The 22546-nt window shown below is 35.6% G+C and overlaps 1 protein-coding gene across 5 annotated transcripts in view; it reads right to left on the bottom strand.

Annotated features, from left to right (window-relative positions):
* The window catches only part of LOC135200190 (TOX high mobility group box family member 2-like), a 1058689-nt gene that overhangs the window by 847867 nt on the left and 188276 nt on the right, over window positions 1–22546 (bottom strand). For all 5 annotated transcript variants that reach the window (XM_064228571.1, XM_064228575.1, XM_064228567.1 and 2 more), the window contains one exon: window positions 324–365. In XM_064228571.1, the coding sequence (XP_064084641.1) occupies window positions 324–345 (22 nt within the window). In that variant the 5' untranslated portion in view covers window positions 346–365. The remainder of the gene's footprint in view (window positions 1–323; window positions 366–22546) is intronic.

The following is a 22546-nucleotide window of genomic DNA, read 5'->3' as shown; positions in this document are numbered from 1 at the left end:
GCAACACCTTTTTTCAGACCCACATTTGCACCAAACCAGTCGCTCTTCTATCTGCAGTACATACTTAACCACATGCATCAATTCGAACGTATATTTTTTAGTGGCTGGCGACAACACTCTTCATATTGCCTCTCTCTGCATTTAATCACAAGCTTTTTCTAGGTCTAAGTATGCCACACAAAACTACTTAAAAGTCGATCATATTGCTTGTTACACGGAGATACTTCTGGGGAGAGAGAGAGAGAGAGAGAGAGAGAGAGAGAGAGAGAGAGAGAGAGAGAGAGAGAGAGAGAGAATGTGGAAAAAATTAATTGAACACTGACCTTCAAGAAGTTCCACGCACATCGAGGCTTATTCTGAACACCCTGTAAAGATTTAATAAAAGATATCATAACTTCACATTTCAACAAATAGAATGTTACATAGAACTATGTAAATTGTAAAATTTCGAAAGACAATTTAATATAAAAATGTTACATCAGTATTTCAAAAGAACATACGGTGCATAATACCATATAAAGTTGCAAATTATCAAATAAGGAATCTCATTTTCTACTTTATAAAGTAAGTGTCACCTTTACATCATTTACACATATCATATTCCAGTATTCACTTCGACTACCGAGACAAAAACAACATATTACTAAATTATCTTCACTATAATAAGTAAATACGCCACGTTTTTGTTGAGAGAGAATTCCCGGTCTTCCGTTTTTGCTATCGATATTTTAAGCCAAAATTAGCGTAACAACTGCATTTCTTCCTCTTCAGCCTCCTTACATTAAGTTTGAGAACAAATTTTATGTTTCATCACAAGACATATATATATATATATATATATATATATATATATATATGTGTGTGTGTGTGTGTGTGTGTATGTGTGTGTATATATATATATATATATATATATATATATATATATATATATATATATATATGTATATATATAATTGCCTTCCACCTACAAAGGAACACAAGAATTTTCCTCTATTTTATTAGTCTTTTTATTGGCTCCATTTAGGGAGGGTATCACCACCCTTCTCTCTCTCTCAAAAAATAAAAAAGAGGGGGAGAGGGAGAGATGGAGAAATACCGCTTTTGATTTACTTTCCATTTCTTTGTAAATTCATGATTTGAATCCCACTTCCACAAGAAAGTACCTTTCAATCTCCAAGTATTTGCGTTTGTATGTGCGAAGGTCTTTTTTAACCAATTAAAATATTGCATACCTTGTACATTTCCAATTGATCTCGAAAGAAACCTACTACAGAAAAGACTAAATAAATATGAGCAGCGTTATTCCTTTTGAAACAAACAACGCGAATTATTTCAGGAATCTGTACTGCACTGACACAAAAAAAGATATCGAAGTAATATTAGATTAGGTGTGGGAAATCTTAGTAATGAAGAAGAAAAAAATACGCAATCAATATTGACAGAGGGCAATACTGGCGACAAGAGTGCAAGGCAACGATTTAAAACATTCCCTTCTTCAAAATGCCACTCTACATGTTACAAGGAGTTACAAAGATTAGGATGTCTCAAAGAATAGTTAGTCCATCCGAGGAGACATCGTGTGCTCACTTATCTCAAGGAGCAGGTTTTACTGTTCATTCACAGTAAGGAGCAGGTTTTACTGTTCATTCACAGTGTCCTAATAATTTTGTCTAGCTTTCTTTTAAACTCTTCTACACTGTTGCTGTTTACAACTTCTGATGGCAGTTTATTCCATGTATCACATATCTTGTATGCAAAGAAGTCCCCACAATGGGAAGTGTTGTATCTCTTCAGTTCTAGTTTCCATCCATTATTTCTTGTATTATTTATTTCTATTTCTATTGTAGTATTTTATTTTCTATACTTTAGAGAGAGAGAGAGATTAGAAGAGAGCGAGAGAGAGAGAGAGAAGAGAGAGTGGGGAGGGGGGGGGGGGGGGGTGAGGCTCGTGTTATATCACGGAGGGCGGGCAAGTGACAATCATTAACGTCGATATTTCACAACCACACTGTTGTTACACAGCGCAGGCAATCAGCCTCTTTATAGGATGTGGAATCCTTTAATAGGAGGATTCAACCATCCCAACGATATTAGCTTTGATGTTCGAAAACCTTAACCGCTACCTTTCCTATGTCATTTACGGCAGTGCAAATGACGTAAGATTTTTTTGCGTTCAGAATCATTGCTAATAACAGACCATAGAGAAATGATTTTGCTTTGTATTCCCAGTAAAACGACCCTCTCTCTCTCTCTCTCTCTCTCTCTCTCTCTCTCTCTCTCTCTACTTTAGAGATAAATCTTACTAGTTAATTATTTCAAGCAAACATCCTACCTGGGGAAAGATGCCAAATCAAGCTCCTGTAAAGATGAGATCGTTTTATATATTAACATGAATTAAACTTATATAAACATGAATCAAATATAGATATTTGAAGCAATGAAATAAACACCAAGCTCTAAAACACACGACCACCAAGAAACTTTACGTTCATGGCTTTTTTTTCTGCTCTATCAAGTCATACATAAGTATGTACAGTGTACGGACAACAATAAATTTTTTGTTGACCGTACATTATTCACTGATATTGGTATTCACTTTCTTACCGCATAACAAAATTCTCTCGTTTCTACTTTCAACGTGTTAACGTGCCCTAGATGATGTAGCGAAAGTTCCTTTAAATGAATGCATAAAAAGAGAGTGTTTCATGCACAGCTTAGATATATCTGTATAAACATATCAATTTATATACGGGGCGCACCAAAGAAAGTAGAAGGGTACAGAATTAAACTGAGAATTGAAAATAGACAGCAGAAATATTTGCAAGGAAAGAACAGTGTGGGTTTGGACAAGGGAAAGGGCGCGTGGATCAAGCGTTTATAATGAAGCATTGATGTGGTGGTAAGTTTGAAAGGAAACGGGAAAAGCTGTTTGTGGCGTCTGTATAGACCTAGAAAAATCTACCGATAGAATTGATAGATAAGACACATGAAATCCACTGATGGCATCTATCGCGATACCATTCACTGGTGTAAACTGAAGCTGGGGAGACTCATTTTTTTTCTCTCTCAAATAAGCACAGATACGTTACAACACCATATTTAGCCCTGTGGAACTAACTCTTTTCAAATCTGTGACCAAAATATACTTTGATCAAGTTACTATTGGTAGTAGTTTTTTGGCTCTCAAAAGTTGTACGTATGAAATAAATTGCAAAAGAGACAGTAACACAACTGACTGTCACCTAAAAATGAACTTTTGATAAATCTGAGGCCATTTGGACATTCCTCGGATAAATACTTTTCCGCTCTCATAAGTTGCAATATTTGGGATTGAACTAGAATTAAAAAAGAAGGTCGAAATAATGACACGTTTTAATCACTAAATCACATAATCATGAAATCTTTAGTATATCAACATATTCTTCGATCAAATTTCTTCAAGAAACACTTTTGTCTTGGGAAGTTGCTATCTATGGGCCCCTATGTGGAATGGAATAGTGTTTAGGCCATTCAGCGGTGAAAGGAAAATTGAGAGAAGAAAGGTTTGAAAGGTGTAACAGAGGAAAACATCGCAGTTGCACTATGTAACAATTGTTAGTAAAGGGTGGATAAGAAGAATGAAGAAATAGAATATGAACAGATGTACAGTAAATGGAATGAAAGGGGCTGCAGCAGCTAGGGGCAGAAGGGACGCAGCAAAGACGTCTGGAAACACGAGCACTAAAAACGTTGTGATGCTGACGCTCCCTAACGTTGAGTTTTTGGCCAAACTACACTAGCGCTTTTTTCGAGGCGGTACTACGTATCAAACAAGCATGTTTAATTCATTATGGATACTGTCCAAGTAGGATGTGTGACAGACTTGTGCCTCGAAATCATTAGACATGCAAAGAAGGAAAATGTGGGACGTTGGTGGGTTCACTCTGCATTATCGGAGACTCTCTACTGGCTTTTTCCACGTTATGTTTGGAAATGACCGAAAGCATGCCGACAAGTTCTACCTTTATTACAGCTATGATCCTTCATTTTGACATTATATAATGCTGGCCTGCTTTAAACTTCACAAATAAATTTGTCCGTGTCGAACATCTTTTGTGCTGTCTCTCGTGGTACTGACGAAGAGCACTCCTTGGGTTAAATTATCAATGGTATGTTCCTTTGGGCTTCCAGACTTATTATATCTGGACCACACTTGGCAGGAAACAAACAGAAATGCTGCAATTCCATAACCGTCCCTTGGGTGCACAACTGTCGTCAACTCTGAAGCCATCTTTGCACTCCTAGTTTCAAACTGATCCAAGGAAATCTCTTTTGGTCTTCTAAAAGTTGTCCTTTATAGGCCTCTGTAGTTACCATACAAATATGAACTACTATACATACATACATATATATATATATATATATATATATATATATATATATATATATATATATATATATATATATATGTATATATATATATACATATATATATTGTTACGTATATAGGGCCTTGAGAGAAGCTAGATACGTAAACGGAAGTAATTTAGGGATTTCAAGAGGGAATTGCTTGAACTTACCGTAAACTGATTATTATTGATTCTTTCTTTAGAGGAAGGTCGCCAGAAAAAACTCAGCTCGTTAAAACTTTAAATATATTACAAAAAGGCCCGTGCTGGCCTGGAGAAAAGTTAAATGATATTGGCCCCCACGTTGGGGCTTATAGTCTCATTCAATTCAAGCTGATTTTCATTCACTTGGGTTAATGCACACTTGCGGCAGAGAGACGGCACGTGACTCATGGAATCTGGAAAAGAATCCAGATTAAACGAGATAAAAGGAAAAATGACTTCTTGCTTTGATTAAGGCTGATTAATTCTCTAACATTGGGGAAGGTAAACTCGAATGGTTCACTGAGGTATGCACGGAAAACTTGGTCTCTAACAAGTCACAAGGGGAGCAACGTGGCCCGATGAGGACAAAAGGCTTTGATGTAGAAGGGGTAAAAATGAGAAGTGAAAATGAATTTAGCAAGAGTCTTATGGTAGTAAAGGTGCTGGGTTGCAGTTTACACTTTCAGACGTACCTTTATGCAATATTCTGTGTATCCTTGTAGAAGAATGCGGCCTGACCTCTGTTCAGGTCTGGGGTTCGTGTCCACCAGCACGACGTGGGTAGGCCTAATTTTGGGAGGCTGGCAATTTGACCTCTGCCCGAGATCAACTCTCGCAGGCGAGCTGAGAGAGCGATACTGCTTGTTTTCGAATCACGGGGCTTCCAAAAACCGCCTCGAGCATTGCCTGAAAGGTGGTAAACACAACGCCAGCAATTGGGAAGGAAAATAGGTCTTATTGTAGAAGTCCCTAAATCCATCTCGAAGCCTAGCTACTCTTGTGACCTGCCTCTCTTACCCTAAGCTTCCGTCAGACCGGAAAATATCATTCCTACGACATACCCACTCTCCCAACAACAGTAGCTTCAGGAGACGGCATGGCTGCTACTTTTATAATTAAATATAACTAAAACTCTGCTGGGAAGGCGAGGCGTTCTATAGACGTAGCAATATATATATATATATATATATATATATATATATATATATATATATATATATATATATGTATATGTATATGTATGTATTACATAAAAGAGGGATGTATTAAGACGATATGTTTCAGACACCATTGTAATGTGATGTGCTGTGACATTTCTTAGAATGTAGGGGTCAGCAGTTTAGCTTCTCCTTAGAGACAGTGCCCGGAGTGACGAGCTTAGGAAACACTGACATATCTTGTTGGGTGGCGTGGTGTCCTGTCGCTATGCACGGGCGGTCGCAGAGGTGACTTGTGAAACTGGTTCTAGGCAGTAACTTGGGTGGGAACAATGTGTGTGAGTTTGTGCGTGTGTGCGAGCTTTTCCCCTACATATAAGAGTGTAAAGTAACCAAGGTGAGAGATCCTTACAGAGGAGGCAGAAGCCAAGATGGCTTCTGCAAAAGTACTTTTTGATAGTGTTGTGCATACTTTGTTGAATGGGTAAGCATACTTATTTTCAGCCAAAAGTGTGGCTTGTCTGTACTCTGAATACTTATTTCAGACATGTTCTATTTCATATGATCTTTTGATTTTAATTTGTAATCTTGTGCTTATCGAGGTGTTCTCCTGTCTTCTAACAGGCGGTTCTAAGAAAGGGAAACTGATCTGAGAAAGGGGTACTGAATATGGTGACTTAATTCATATGGGTACTGAGTATGCTGACTATGTCTAATGTTAGTTATTTGATTAATTATCGAGGGTTAACCGAGTTGTTTGGGTTTTCTGAGTTAAACCTTTCACTTAATCATTCTGTTAATAACCTGAGTTTATTTAGCTAATACTTTGCTCTTAAATAAATCTATTTTTGTAATTCACGACTCTGATTTAATGGCCTTAGGTAAGGAGAGGGGGGGTGTGTTGTGGAGAGAGAGAGAGAGAGAGAGAGAGAGAGAGAGAGAGAGAGAGAGAGAGAGAGGTGTTGGTGTTGGAGTGAGAGGAAATGGATGTTGGATATTGCCAGTGTCTTAGACACACGATCCATTGCTACCTTTTAAAACAGAAATTACCGAGATCTAAGAATCTTGGTTAAATATATAATATAGAATAGTTTATATCATATAGAGATACTATATATATATATATATATATAGATAGATATATAATAATGTATATACATATATATATATATATATATATATAGAGTATATATAGATATGGATATATATATGCCAATATATATATATATATATATATATATATATATATATATATATATATATATATTATATATAAATATACACACACACACACACACACACATATATATATATAATATGTATATATATATATATATATATATATATATATATATATATATGTATGTATGTATGTATGGATGTTGTATGATAGTTCGTATTTGTATGGTAACTACAGAAGCCTATAAAAGACAACTTCTATTATATATATATATATATATATATATATATATATATATATATATATATATATATATATATATATATATAGTATATGATATATATATATATATTATCTAATATATATACATATAGAATCGGTAGACCAGTACCTTACTTAACTTGAGGATATTTTTTTTATTTTTTTTATTGCGACCAGTTACAAGGCTGTAACATACCTCATCATCAGGCATCTTAAAATCAATAAAAGATTCTTATTCAAGTATGGTCTACCTATTCCTCATTCGACTCCGCTTTCCACGGAATTCTTCTGTTGCACTGATATATATATATATATATATATATATATATATATATATTATATATATATATATATATATATATATATATATATATATATATATATATATATATATATATAAGTCGATTTATATATACACATATTTATATATACAAATATATATTTAGTAAACAAATTTATTACCCACATCGGAGTCGAACCCAAGACTCTCAAATGAAAGGCCAGGCCGCTATGAACAGACTCACGCAGGTGGTAGCGGCTTCCCTATCGGGACTGAACTTGGACTAGAAGGGAATCGGGAGTGTCACTATTCATCTAAGTTAACTCAAAACCTATGGGTTAGACACTAATATCTGTCGTTTTCAGTTATTTTTACGTTTCACCACTTTCCCACATCCCCCCTTTGGTGCCAGTGACGTTTTACGCACACAATATTCTTTTAAAGATGGTCCCACATTCCCCTCTATGGTGACTGATGTCTCGCCCCCCCCCCCCTCCCCCAATATTCTTTTTCAAATGGTAAGTCATATGTATACCAAGTTTGGTTGAACTTGCTCAAAGCGTTTTGAAGTGCATGCGGCACGCACATACGTACACAGACACACAAATACATTACATCCATTTTTATATATACAAAATATTGAAACGGCCACAACTGTTTCAAAATTGGAGAAATTTTTTCTTGTTAAACTATGATAAAAGTTTGTGTTTTATTGTCGAATGTTGTAACATTACGTAAGAATGCGCATGCCATCTACAGTTAAAGCAATTAGAGTTATTCAGTTAGCCTGGGTTAGACAAATTACAGGGAGAAACCGAGTTGGAAAAAGTTCAAACTGCAAGCACAAGAGAGCAAGGCTAGTTATATAGTAATATTTGGATTTTAGAATATTAGTTTTAAAAACTTACTTTCCCTTGTTGGTCTTGCTAAAGGCAATTGAAGGCGCTTTACTAGAATATCTTTGTATTAATTTGCAATTACAAAGAATATCCTCATGATGAAATATGATACGATGTGCAACTTTTATCATTTTGTGAAAATAACGTGAAATGTTATCATTTTGTGAGAGTAACCTGAACTCTTAAATGTGTAATGTTGCGGAAACACAAACAAATAGCATTAATAAATTCTTGAGTACGAATGAATCCTTCAACATTTCAGATGACACTCCCACTGCAGAGAGCATTAAAAATTTAGATTTAATCCAGACAGAAAAAAAGGACAATATAATTTTCAGGTCTACCGTAAACCACTTTGGAATCATCACCCTGCTGGGAATAATATTTTTTTTTTCTTCCTTTTTGCTGAGATGCTTCAAAGAAACCATGGAAAGTCAGTGAGAAAGTAGGCCTACTGTAAATCAACCTACTGTGTTGCTATTCGATCCGATGAGATAAATTTTCGTTGGCTCACTAAGGGAGGAGCAGAGAGCTCAGACAACGATCAAATGTCTTGCTTTTAAACATCAACAAGTCTCATATTTCTTCACTTGGTTAAACAAAGCAGTTTTGCACTATAGGAGGCACAAATACATTTACTCAGTATTGTAAATAAACATACATTAATATAGAATAATACCCTACGTATAGAGCACAGGGAATACACGTTTGTATGAAATTAGGAAGCCTTCAAGAATTACCATATAAAATACATTAAATGTAAGCATTTTGTTCAATTACTAATAATGAACAAAAGTACATTCACACTAAGTAAAACTGGGGGAAGAAAGGCGAAAAGTCATGGAAAAGTTTCCTTGTCTTTCGGAAGACCACCATAAAGCGAAATCCTTCTTTTACGTGAATATAACTTATTAAAGATTAAGGACGTCCTTAATCCGTTGCGGGCGAGTAAACAACAAATTCAAACCTTTTGAATGTCAATAGATACCCCAGAAATACAATTAAGGACCACCCACCTGAACACATCCGAGCCCATAACTTGTTTCCTTCATGCCTGGTAAGGACATAACAGGTAAATTTCATATCTTCATAACACATTTCTCACTGAAAAACTCAAGAAAAACATTCACCAGGATATGGGAGAAAAGCGTGATTAAATTTGCGTGTGAGCAGTAACATCCTCAACTCCAGAGAGAGAGAGAGAGAGAGAGAGAGAGAGAGAGAGAGAGAGAGAGAGAGAGAGAGAGAGAGAGAGAGAGAGAGAGAGAAAACTAACGAAATATGCGGGCCAGTGCCAAGGACTTCCGTAACTTTTCGTCGTAAAATTACCTCAAAAATGAAGACGAATAAATACTGTATTACTCAATGAATCCATGAGCATAGACCTACAAAGAAATATACAGTAAGAAATATAAATATACCGAAACACACACTCATGATCTTTCCAGCCACCCCAAAAAAATCTGGAACTCAAAGGTACGAGGGTAAAACTAACTTGCATTTAAAAAAAATTATTAAAACGGGATTTTTTTCCTCCATCAACCAAAAATGGGTCGAAAACAGTAACCTCCTGACATCACTGCGGAGGCTTATGTTAACAAAGTTAAGACGGCAAAATTGAATTGAAAGTAAATAAAACAATTACATATATAATAAACATCAAAATAAATAATAAGATCAGATGAAGTCAACAAAATGCAACTTGGCTGACAGTTAGTTGAGTAACATACGAGTTGAAGCTGAAGCCGAAGTAGCGCCTTATTCATCAATACGAGGAAAGGTTCGATTTATCGAGTCTTTAATATTAACCACTTCAGTCTTGAATACCCTGGGTGGCCCTAGACAGCCCCTAGGCCATGCATATTTTTTTAACCTATCTATATACATATGTATTTAGACAACCAATATTAATTCTGCTCCATCCATTCCGTGCTGCGATTATCTACATCAATCAATTAAGCCATAATTACAGCTTCGCTAATAACTACGACGGCATTAAGACTCGCGTCACACTCCGGTTCACCATTAAAGATCGAATGATTTTGGGCTCACTGGGACTCAAGAGCAAGATATCTATATCTTAACATAACAACACATTTTAAGCCCTGCTGGTTTTCTTCTTCTAAAGTCTACAATCAGGGTGGCTATTCAAAGTCAGCTGATAATATTGTTCCTTCCAAGCCTATCTCAACATCTTTGACCAGGGATATACAACGCAAGCATATACTATCAACAGCTTACAGTATATTATTCAGTAACTGGTTAACGGTTTGCTGTAAAATGTCATACTTTAACAGTAACTTACTGCCATTCAGTTACTGTAGCCCGTTTATTTTCTTTAAAACTCGACACCTTGTGTAGGGATATATTTCGTTTATTGTTGATACCATTAGTCGTTTTCGGAATTTGACCTTAAATATGCTCCCCAAGCTTGAAGACAAGGCCTTATAAAAACGGGGAGAGAGAGAGAGAGAGAGAGAGAGAGAGAGAGAGAGAGAGAGAGAGAGAGAGAAGAGAGAGGAGGAGAGGAGGAGGGAGGGGGGAATAAAAGTTCTACAGTACCACCTATGTTGCTTGAAATGCCACCTCAAAAAAATCAATAAATTAATAACACGAAAAGTACACTGGTTCACAATATCAACTCAATGGACGCCTTGAAATTGTACTAGCAAGAAACCAGCAACACATTGGAAACATAACGGTGAAAAAATGGCATAGTCACCCAAGTCGCTGAAACTATTCATAAGCGCAAAAATGCCAAAGACTGTTTGATCTCTGACGGATCATGAACGTAAGATGGGTTGCTTTCAAAATTTCTTTTTATCAAAATGCCTAGACTTTAATTCTACTGAATTGGATCATATTTCAACGTTGGAAAGTTTAATACCATGAACATTTTAAATGATAATATACAATCATTCTCGCTTCCTTGGAAATCTGACCATGAATAACTCGGACTATTCTGAGATTGTGCTTTTCTGATGGCAAAACAATATGGCCACAAGGGCTAAACGCCAGTTCCTGCTCCCTCCCCCCCCACTAAAAAATAAAATACATTATCTATCAGCTGAGATACCACTGAACTGATACTATTCATAAAAAATGAGAAATTCATTGCCCCAAGATCAAGGCTTAAAATGAAAAAGAAACCATTTTAATCATGCTCCCAAGAAAACGACATCACGGTTTGATTGCCATGTTTTTTTTTTTTCAGAATACCATGAGCTCAGTTCTAGGACTACTGACTGCATTATTCCTCAACTAATGTCCATAAGCACATTCGTTTAACAAATACCTGTGTATATTCATGATACTCTCAAGCTATTATAATTATCTGTATATATTTCATAACAACCCTGGTTTGATTTACTACTGAGGTCAAAATCTATAAAAAAAAAAATAGGAAAAAACGAGCATTATTGCATATCCGAAACGTTAATTGTGATTACCATGTTTTATTACTATTACTATTATTTCACGGGATGGGAGGTTTTCTTCAGGCTATTCATGCTTTAAAATAAGAAAGAAAATCAGACAAATAAATTACTTAAAACAAAAACGGACTTTATATGAATAAAAAAAACTGCAATCTAACTTTATTGATAACATTTTGGGTCTTCGTTAGAGGTGAAAATAAAGAACAAGAAATGGAAATAAACACGTATAAAAGGAGGGAAACAGTCGTTCAGAGGCGCAAGTGGCAGAACCAATAGAGAACAGCCAAACAGCAGCAGCTCTGGACACCTGCAGGCTTCAATTCCTATTCAGCCCGCCATCTGATAGTGTCGAAGCCAATGTTAAGACAATTACTTATTTGCATTACGTCTGAATAATAAACAGGTAGTGGGTTCTTGCTCACTCTGACTCTTGCTACGTGCCTCTTGTGAAATATTCTTTCGCTAACAACACCGAGTTGCTCGACTGCTCATGTCGGCATGCTACTTAATACCAGCTCTGGATATGCTATTCCTTGAATACTCAAGAAGTCCTTTTATAATGCTGTTCATCAATCCGATAAGACACCATAGTTCTACGGTATTTTATACTCTATAAATGACACCTGATTATTATTATTAATACCCAAATGAGCATACATCCATTTGGAACAAAACAAAAGCACCATAATCGCCATAACTTCCTACGAAAGCTTCAGCAGACTGGGATGTCCATGTGTGAAGAGAAAATAACAGAGGAAAACAATTGACAGCAAAATACTGGAAAACGGAACATCAATAAACTTGCAGATAATTAAACATCTTAATACGCAAACAGAAATGAAAAATCATGACACTAATTAGGGGGAAAATTACAAAAAGCTTTAACTATACACCCAGCCTGTCTGGAAAAGGAAGCACATCATATATAGGCATTCAAAAGGTAAAATGGCATTCCATGGAAAGAGAAAAAAAAAAAAGTTATTTGAATAGATCTTGATTTACACTGGAGCTGTACATGCAAAAATGAGTCTCAGAGCGGCATCTACTTAAAAACAAAAAAATAAAAAATAAAAAATGTCCTTGACAAATTTGCAAAATTGCCATATCAAACCTGCTTTTCACGATGCATCAGAGCTCAATATACAATACTCTCCCTAACTTAGCACACCTTGCACATGACTGAAAAATACAACATAAATGTTTAAAACTAATTGAAAATATATGTAGACTGGGCCATTTCAAGATACCTACAGATGATTTAGACCATAATTGTTTCTTTGTGGTAGAGAGAGAGAGAGAGAGAGAGAGAGAGAGAGAGAGAGAGAGAGAGAGAGAGAGAGACCCTAAGGGGCCCTTTACCCCAAAAACCCCAATTCTCTCTCTCTCTCTCTCTCTCTCTCTCTCTCTCTCTCTCTCTCTCTCTCTCTCTCTGAGAGAAACTCTAAGTGCCCCTTTACCCCCAAAAACCCCAATTCTCTCTCTCTCTCTCTCTCTCTCTCTCTCTCTCTGAGAACCTAGAAGAAGAAGAGACCTGTACGTAAACAAAGAGGGCTCCTGATCTGGGTGTGATTTAAGTGAGATATAGCTGATATTTTGCTTTTATAATTGCTGTGCATGTCCATTGAAGTGCCGGGAATGAGTGGCAATAGTGATCTGTGGAGTACTATTTGTTCTTTGTGCGTTTTATGAGCCAAAGAAAACTTTACTACCATACTCCCTTTTCGATTTTTTTCCTGGTTGCCATGGTAACCGAGTTGTTTACTGCTGCTCAATATCGCACCTAAAGCCCATTTTCAAACATAAATATTCATAGAAAACGTACAGAAAATAATATTTTTCACTCCTAAGCGAAGTAATCTCACGATATGGCTACCCTCGATAGAATAGCTGAAGTGAAGGATTTAGAAGATGGTGATATCAAGAAAATGAATAAATCTGAATTGATTAAAACTCTGAAGACTGCAATCGCCCATATCAATGAGGAACCAAAACCTGAACTTACCTCTCTGACAGGCTTGGTGGATGATGCTATGCAGAGAATCCCAGACAGAGAAGCAGATGGAATACCAAAACAATGCATCAACGACAATTGTCACTGCTGTTGTTCACGCATTAGGACCCATTATTCTTTTTAACAAGCAGCCAGAGACAGAAAAAATGAAAAAGAACATACAAGCAAATGCATATAATCATGATGCTCTCGAGCAGTACTCCAGGAAGGAAAATATTAGAATTCATGGTGTCCCAGAAGATAGAGAAGAAGATACAACCGCACTAGCTGTGAACATCATGAACGAGGCTGTTAAACCCGAGGATGATAGGGAACCACCTGTGAAAACCTTCACACGAGCAGATATAAGTATTGCCCACCGGTTGCCGAGCAGAGGAGCGATCAAACCAATTATTGTAAGGTTTGTAAGGCGTGAAGACAAGCTTTTACTTATGAAAAACAAAAGTGGACTGCGTAGACGCCAAGGACCGAAAGTTTTCATCACGGATGATCTTACACCACTTCGAAACAAAATGCTACAAGCCCTTAAAAGTGACGAAGGAATTGCTCGGGCATACAGTTTGGATGGTACAATTTTTGCTGTAGAAAAAAATGCAAGTGGAGGGGACGGTAGAAGAGTCAGGGTAAATTCCCCTGAGGATCTTTATAAGATAGGATGGAAAGAAGATAAGGTGAACAGTCACGGCCTAACTCTACAGTTTACATAGGATAGGCGAGACCCCTTCATAAATGAAACGGATACGGAAACGAGACAGGACAGTGGAAATGGAATTGATAGCAACAAAGATAACTTGGATAAAAACTATGCAAAATATAAGTCATTCTCTGAGCTGAAGATAGCTAGTTTGAATGTTAATGGACTACACAGTAAAGCCAAATTTGGTATACTTGAGATATTTGTACAAGATTTTGATTTTATTTGTTTATCTGAAACTAAATGTCATTATATCGACGATGACTTGTTTCCTGGGTACCTGCGCATTTCTTCTAAAAGAAAAAAAAATGACATTACTCTTCCGCTATGGAGGAGGTATACATGGAATCTGTATGTTAATTAAAAGAGATAGAGAAAAATATGTAACATTGATCGAAGACACAGTGTCTGATTCCTTATTATGTGTAAGATTTCATTGTAGGGAAAGCGCAGAATGATATTATTATTTGGCAACTGTATATTCACACGAGGGATCGCCTTATTGTTCATCTAATATCTTTGATGTTACGCTGATGATCTTATGAACTTGAATGTAAAATATGAGTTACCAATTATATTGGCTGGTGATTTTAACTCAAGAACAGGCTTACTTAATGACTTTATAGAGAACGACCCTTTGCAAAATATCGATTTAAATGATTTTATTGATGAATGTCTGTAGCTCAAAAGGGAAATTAGAAGTTCTTGGGCCTTAGCACAGATCGCTATAACAGTGATGTAATTACTAATAACCATGATCGTAACTTAATTAATTGAACTGTGTAAAATGCTTGACGTTAAGGTAGTTAACGGGAGATCTGGGGGGGGGGGGGGGGGGGGGGGGGGGGGGGGGGGGGGGGTGGGGGGGGGGGGGGGGGGGGGGGGGGGGGGGGGGGGGGGGGGGGGGGGGGGGGGGGGGGGGGGGGGGGGGGGGGGGGGGGGGGGGGGGGGGGGGGGGGGGGGGGGGGGGGGGGGGGGGGGGGGGGGGGGGGGGTGGGGGGGGGGGGGGGGGGGGGGGGGGGGTCAGTGGGCGTGGGGGATTTCACTTGTTTCACAGCTAATGGTAAAAGCTGTATTGACTATTTTTTATTGTTTCTCCTAAACTTATGAGTAACATTACGGATTTAATGTTGAGCAATATGACAGGTGTCTGTCCGATACTCCACTCGGCCCTCTCTCTCTATGGTATTACGTCTGGAAGAGACTAGTAATATAAGACCACCGGAAATACAGAAGGAAGAACATTTAGATTTAGACAGTAAGGAAACCCATGATATGAATAACTTTGAATATGAAGAATTAAAAGAAACAAAAATGGACAAATGACAAAAAATGAATATATGGAAGCATTCAATACTAGAGATATTAATTTATTAGCCCAAAAATTAGATTCACTGAACCCTTTGAATGTAACCCAGAATATTAGGACGATATTGTAAAAGATTTAGGAAAATTATATATTGACCCCTGCCAAACACATTGGCATTTGTTAAAAAAAGGTTGATCAAAATAAACCTAAAACTAGGGATTGCAAAAAGGTTAGCAAACCATGGTTTGACAAAGACTGTTCTAGTAAAAGAACTGAATATATGAAAGTAAAAAATAGGCTTAAGAAAATCAAAACAAATGAAGCTAGAAACGAACTGAAAGCTAGAGCTAAAACATATAAGAGAATAATTAGTAAAGCTAAGAAATCTTTCAGAAAAAAAATTTCAGAGAAATGTTAGAAATCTGAGAAAAAGTAGTAGTAAGGATATTGGGATTTGTTAAAGAATACTGATAAGAGTGAGCTGATTTGTAAAATTGCACTTAAACATTTCGAGATTATTTTGTTAAACTCAGTCGAGGTAATGTTGACCTGATGAGAGTGAACCACCCTGATAATTTCGACCCAAAGCCAATATTAAACGAAGAATTAAATAGAGTTTTTACAGTAGATGAGATACAAATTCAAATAAAAAAACTTAAGAGTAGAAAAAGCATGGTGGTATTGATAATATTATAAATTGAGTTCCTTAAAAACTGCCCTCATGATATGCTAAATGTGATATGCAAAATTTTTCAACATAGTGTTGATCTCCTCAATTGTTCCATATTATTGGTGTATAGGGATAATAAAACCCATATTTAAGAAAAAAGGATCCCCTGACGACCCAGATAACTATAGGGGTATCACACTGCTGAGCTGTGTAGCGAAGCTTTTTACCGCTTGTGTCAATAAAAGGTTAATTGATTATATTGAGAGCACTGGTCAACTTGGTGAGGAGCAGGCTGGTTTCAGGGAGGGATATAGTACTCTAGATCATATTTTTGTATTACATTCACTTGTTAATTTCTATCTCCATCGAAAAAAGAGAATATACTGTTTGTTCGTTGATTACCTGAAAAAGCATTTTTTTTTTTGAATTTTTTTGGCTTCGACTGGCGTCGTCCTTGTGGGGAAAAGTAATCTCATATGGCATTAACAGTAATATTATGGCTGTCATATATAATATGTATAATAATGCAAAGTCCTGTGTGAAGCAGAATCGCAAAATTTCTAACTTTCTCGAATGTAACATAGGTGTAAGACAAGGTGAGAATCTTTCCCCATTACTTTTTGCTATCTACCTAAATGATTTTGAGTCTTCTCTTAGCAGGGGTATAATGGGATGGATATGTGTTCAAGGGAAATAAATGAAAAATTAAGTAGTATTGATATAGAAATGTTTTTGCGTATATATGTTTTACTTTATGCTGATGATACTATTGTAATGGCTGAATCCCCAAAGGAATTACAAAATGCCTTATACAAGTAAAAGAATATTGTGATACTTGGAAACTTCAAATTAATTCAAAAACTAAAGTAGTTGTATTTTCTAGAGGAAAAGTTAGAAATGTCCCGAATTTTAAATATGGTGAGGAGAGCATTGAAATTGCAGATGATTATGTTTACCTTGGTACTACGTTTAATTATAATGGTAAAATGGATAAAGCTATTAAGAAACAAGTCATTCAAGCACGTAGGGCATTATTTAGTATGTTAATTAAATGTAAAAAAACTTGAACTACCCATTGATATCAACTGTGATCTATTCGATGCTCTAGTTGTACCAATTTTGACTTACGGTTGTGAAATATCGGGTTACCACAAACTAGATCATGTTGAAACATTTCACAAGAAGTTCATGAAAAATCAGCTGTGTGTGAACAAGCGAACAGCAAACTGCATGGTATATGGGGATCTTGGGAGCTTCAAAATTGAAATATCTATTTGCAAACGGATGATTGGATTTTGGTTGAGAATTGTAAAATCAACGGCGTCTAAATTGTCAAATGTTTTTTTTATCGTTTTCTTAGAAGTCGTACGAGTCGAATGAGTATAAGTCTAGTTGGATCCATAAAATTAAAACTATCCTTGATTCATGTGGTATGTCCAATATATGGGAACATCCAGAAAATTTCAATCACACGTGGATACTAAATAGCCTAGAAATGAAACTCAAAGATATAGAGAGACAACAGTGGCATGCAGAAGTAGAAAGAAATATATTGTGTAGTAATTATAAACTTTTTAAGACTGAATTCTGGCCAAGAAAAGTATATATAAATTTAGATATACCAGAAGAATTGCCCTTAGTAATATAGGTGTGGTACCCACAAACTTCCTGTAGCAACTGGCAAGATTATTTCTGGGTGGCAGGAGAATCAGCACCCCTTGCAGACTATGTAACAGGACTGAAGTTGGGGATGGAATTCATTCCTTCTGTTTTAGTTTTGTTCCTGGGAATTGAGAAAAAATGAGAGGAGATACCTCAAGCCCTACTATTGTAGAAGACCTTACCACTTTTTAAATTTAATTCTGCTCCTCAATACAAGTAGTGCTAGAGAATTGAAAAGACTTGCAAAGTTTGTTCTTATAATGTCTTTATTTTAGATTTAATGCTTTCTAGGATTTTCATTATTCTGATATTATTTTCGATGTATGTACTTTCCTTTGTCAGAATACCTTTTATGCTTTAAGTATGTACTTGCTAAATATATGTGTACATAAATATAGTTGTAATCTATTGGTCTCTCTTTTGTAGTTTGTGTAAAATATATATATTTGTGTAATTTTGTAATTCTCATACCCCGGAGGGGGTCGATGGATTAAGAAAATAAAATTTGCCTTTGCCTTTGCCCCCCCCCCCCCCCCCCTCTCTCTCTCTCTTTCTCTCTCTCTCTCTCTCCTCTCTCTCTCTCTCTCTTCTCTTATAAATGTTTTTATAACAATGTAGAAACAAATGGCCTTGAAATATATTAAACATGTGACTGAAAATTATCTAGTATATGTTTGTTGTTCTATAAATGAGTATACTCATGTCAGTGGGTGCATTCTTTGTTAATTGTTGCTGGTTACAGTTGAATAACAAGATGTTCTGGAAACGTCGTGCATGTAGGTTTAGAATACAAATAAGGTATACAGTAGGACTTGTGAATGCAAGTGAGGAATCCACGTAGTTAAAAGAATTCCTTGTACTGACAGCGAGACATCCATAAAAATGTAATGGATGTGAGTTCGGTTTGCCTAGGCTTTAATGGCGGAGACTATTGTTTGTTTGTTTGTATGATGTTTTTACGTTGCATGGAACCAGTGGTTATTCAGCAACGGGACCAACGGCTTTACGTGACTTCTAAACCACGTCGAGAGTGAACTTCTATCACCAGAAATACACATCTCTCACTCCTCAATGGAATGGCCGAGAATCGAACCCGCGACCATCGGGTGAGAAGCAAACACCAAACCAACCACGCCACTGAGGCGCTTGGAGACTACTGTATGATAAGAAGTTAAAATAAAATCTCTATTGTAGATAGCAAACATTTTTTTCAAAGCTAGTCCACTTCACACTGGCTAGAAGAAATTTATTATGGTAATTTAAAGTAAACTTTCAAATATTAATGTATCCTATACTATGAGTTTTGAGTAATGCTGTCTTTCTCTCAGGTCAACGACCTGGTCTTTGGAACCTGATCAAGTCGCGAAGTGATGAGTAGATGCAGGGTCATTTCTAGGCACAGCACAAAATTGTAAGTTATCTGGCATCACAACACAAGCATTCTTAATAATATACCGTGTTACCTGGCTTGCTCATTATCTGGAGTCCTGCTTTAACGTCATGCTGACACAAGGCACTAGTATCCCTCTGGTACCAGACTACAAACGATTGTATGAAAAAGAGCAATTCAAAACATAAAGAAATTTCTAAAGAAGATAATATGATGGATATAAACAGTTTTATTGTTGGTATAATAATTCTAATGATAGTTAACCTTTAAAGCCAAATTATCAAAATTCATAACACCTCCAGGATGAAAGTTCAAAATTTAAAAAGGCATCAGCTACTGGGTACTTACTGCATGAGGATATGAGTAGCAAGCACTAACTCTAGACGCAAAGTCACACATGATAATAGTAGAACCATGTTACTATATTGAAGCTTATAAAAGACAGTCACTAAGGACATCCTAAAACACAATGATGTTTAATCTTAATCTATAATCACGAGTTATGGATAAAAAGAAACAACTACTTGCGGTATGACCATAGAAGAGTACAGAAATCCAGAAAATACATGATTCCACACATATATCTAAATAGCAATATATATATATATATATATATATATATATATATATATATATATATATATATATATATATATATGTATATATACTATATATATGTGTGTGTGTGTGTGTGTGTGTGTGTGTGTGTGTCAAACGAAAGAAAACTCATTTATTAAATTTAGTGATACAAACTTCTGTATCAAATCCAGGAGTGTGAGCAAGTACCATGAATGGGTAATCGACAAAACCTTGAATTTATTCGAGCTACGATCATTCTTCACAGACTACTGCTTATTGATAAACTCCAGACCTCTGTTAAGGGTAGCAATACCTTTCGTATTAGTAGGTAGAGACTTACTACACCGAGCTCTGCCTTTACACGTGAGCATGAACAATGCCTGCCACTACATTAGTATGATGATTGTGTTTCTACTGTGTCGTAGAATTGTCAACACACACTAATCTGATGTATATCCAAGACACGCAGGACAGTGATTAAAGAGTGTATTAGGTAAAGGTAACTTCCGACTCAATCAAAATTCATACTACATCCTTACCCAAACGCGACAGTTATACAATATACATATATATATATATATATATATATATATATATATATATATATCTATATAGATATATATATATATATATATATATATATATATATATATCTATATAGATATATATATATATATATATATATATATATATATATATATATATATATATATATATATATCTATATCTATATATATATATATATATATATATATATATATAATTTATTTATATATATATATATATATATATATATATATAGATATAGATATATACATATATATATATATATATATATATATATATATATATATATATATATATAATAAAGGAGCCCATACAAACTCCAAAATATAGAAACAATTGTCTTCCTCTTCATGCAGGTATTGAATGAGATAAAAGTTACAGTCACATTAAACATACTGAAGATTTTATAAGAAAACTTTAAAGATTATATGTATCAAATAACGTCTTTTCATTTGGGGAGTCATTTATAAACAAAAATTTCTGTTGCAGCATGGGCAGCCCTTCAAGTCCTGTTCTAGCCAATTTACACATGGAATATTTTGAAACTTTAAGAGTAAATGCAATAAAACCTGAGGACGTGCTGTAGATGAGATATGTAGATGATATCTTATCATTTTGGGATAATAGGTGGGGCAATTTCAACGATTTTCAAAATTAAATGCAAAGTTGAATACAAAATAGACATCAAATTCCTTTTCTTTATGTTTAAATCATTAGAAACACGACAGAATGCAAATTTTCGGTATACAGAAGACCAACATTTTCACTTTCATACATTCACTATTCTAGTTAACATGACATTTCTGTCAAGATTGGCGTAGCCCACAATTTATTCTAAGCAGCCTTACGGATTTGCTCCCTCGATTTCCTGAAAAAGGACATTGAACTAATTCATAAGCAGCTGTCATCTTTATAATACCATGACAATATAATTGAAGGAACGATCCACAAAGCTAACATAATCTTCTATCATCCCCCTCAAAACAAGACTAAAGACAACCCTCCCCCCAAAAAACAATAAAATAAAAATCCCACATCTGGATAGGATTAAGACGTTGACACAGACACTTGCAAACTCTTACCCTTTACTTTTTCCTACCCAAAAACCTTAGCCAAACCCGTGATTAACATCCAACAAAAGTCAGTGCCCAAAGACACAGGAGTATACAAAATCCCTCGACTCGATTGTGACAAATCCTACATCGGTTTTACACGTAAATTACTCCCCGAAAGACTAATAAAACATCAACGTTCAGTTAGGTATGGCCAACAGAGCTCAGTGATTTTTAAAAAATACAAATTACCACAATCAAAGAACAAAATGGAAGCAATTGTCAGTTCAAAAGCCAGATGGTAGAATCAATAATGATTAAACAAAGAAATACGATGAACTCTCAAAATGAGCTTGGGACTCGGATATTATAAATAAAATCTTCCTCCAACAGCAATTAAGAAGATTAAGGAAAAATTGGCAACTGGAGTAACATAACAACCGACCTCTGGATCTCTTGGAATAAATGCCACTTTTCTGTAACTCTTATCTCATTCAACAGCTGCATGACTTCTCCGTAATATAGCATTAACTTTCTACATTTTGGTGTTTTATGTGGTCTAATGCTGCAGATGAAATTATTATTATTTTTTTTTTACTAAATACTTCAGTTAATGATACAAGCATGAAATTCAGAACATATTTTTTCCATAGGCCACTTTTTGAAAACTACTGGGTATCCACTCAAAATTCCAAAATAGTTTTCATTTTTCACGATGGCCACTAGTCAAGGTTTTAACATGGGGCTCATGTGCCCTGGTCAAGTTTTTATGCATTTGTTTTGGATATAGATATTTTAGGCAGAGTCACCAAGCAAAAGTAAAAAGTATTTCTGTTAAAGATTTCATATAGCATATAAGAAGAAAGATGGCATCCAATATGGCAGCCAAAAACCTTAAATAATTGCATCTCAGGATTCAGTAGGAATGGAAAAATGTCTTCCTGTTCAATATAATAGTTTGTAAGTCTATATATAACTTAGGTGGTGGTTTTATCTTTAGTTTTAATTTAAAAGAGTGAATGTCT

Source organism: Macrobrachium nipponense, chromosome 26 (genome assembly GCF_015104395.2).
Source record: "Macrobrachium nipponense isolate FS-2020 chromosome 26, ASM1510439v2, whole genome shotgun sequence".
Taxonomy (NCBI): domain Eukaryota; kingdom Metazoa; phylum Arthropoda; class Malacostraca; order Decapoda; family Palaemonidae; genus Macrobrachium; species Macrobrachium nipponense.
This window is presented reverse-complemented; position numbering and strand designations above follow the sequence as displayed.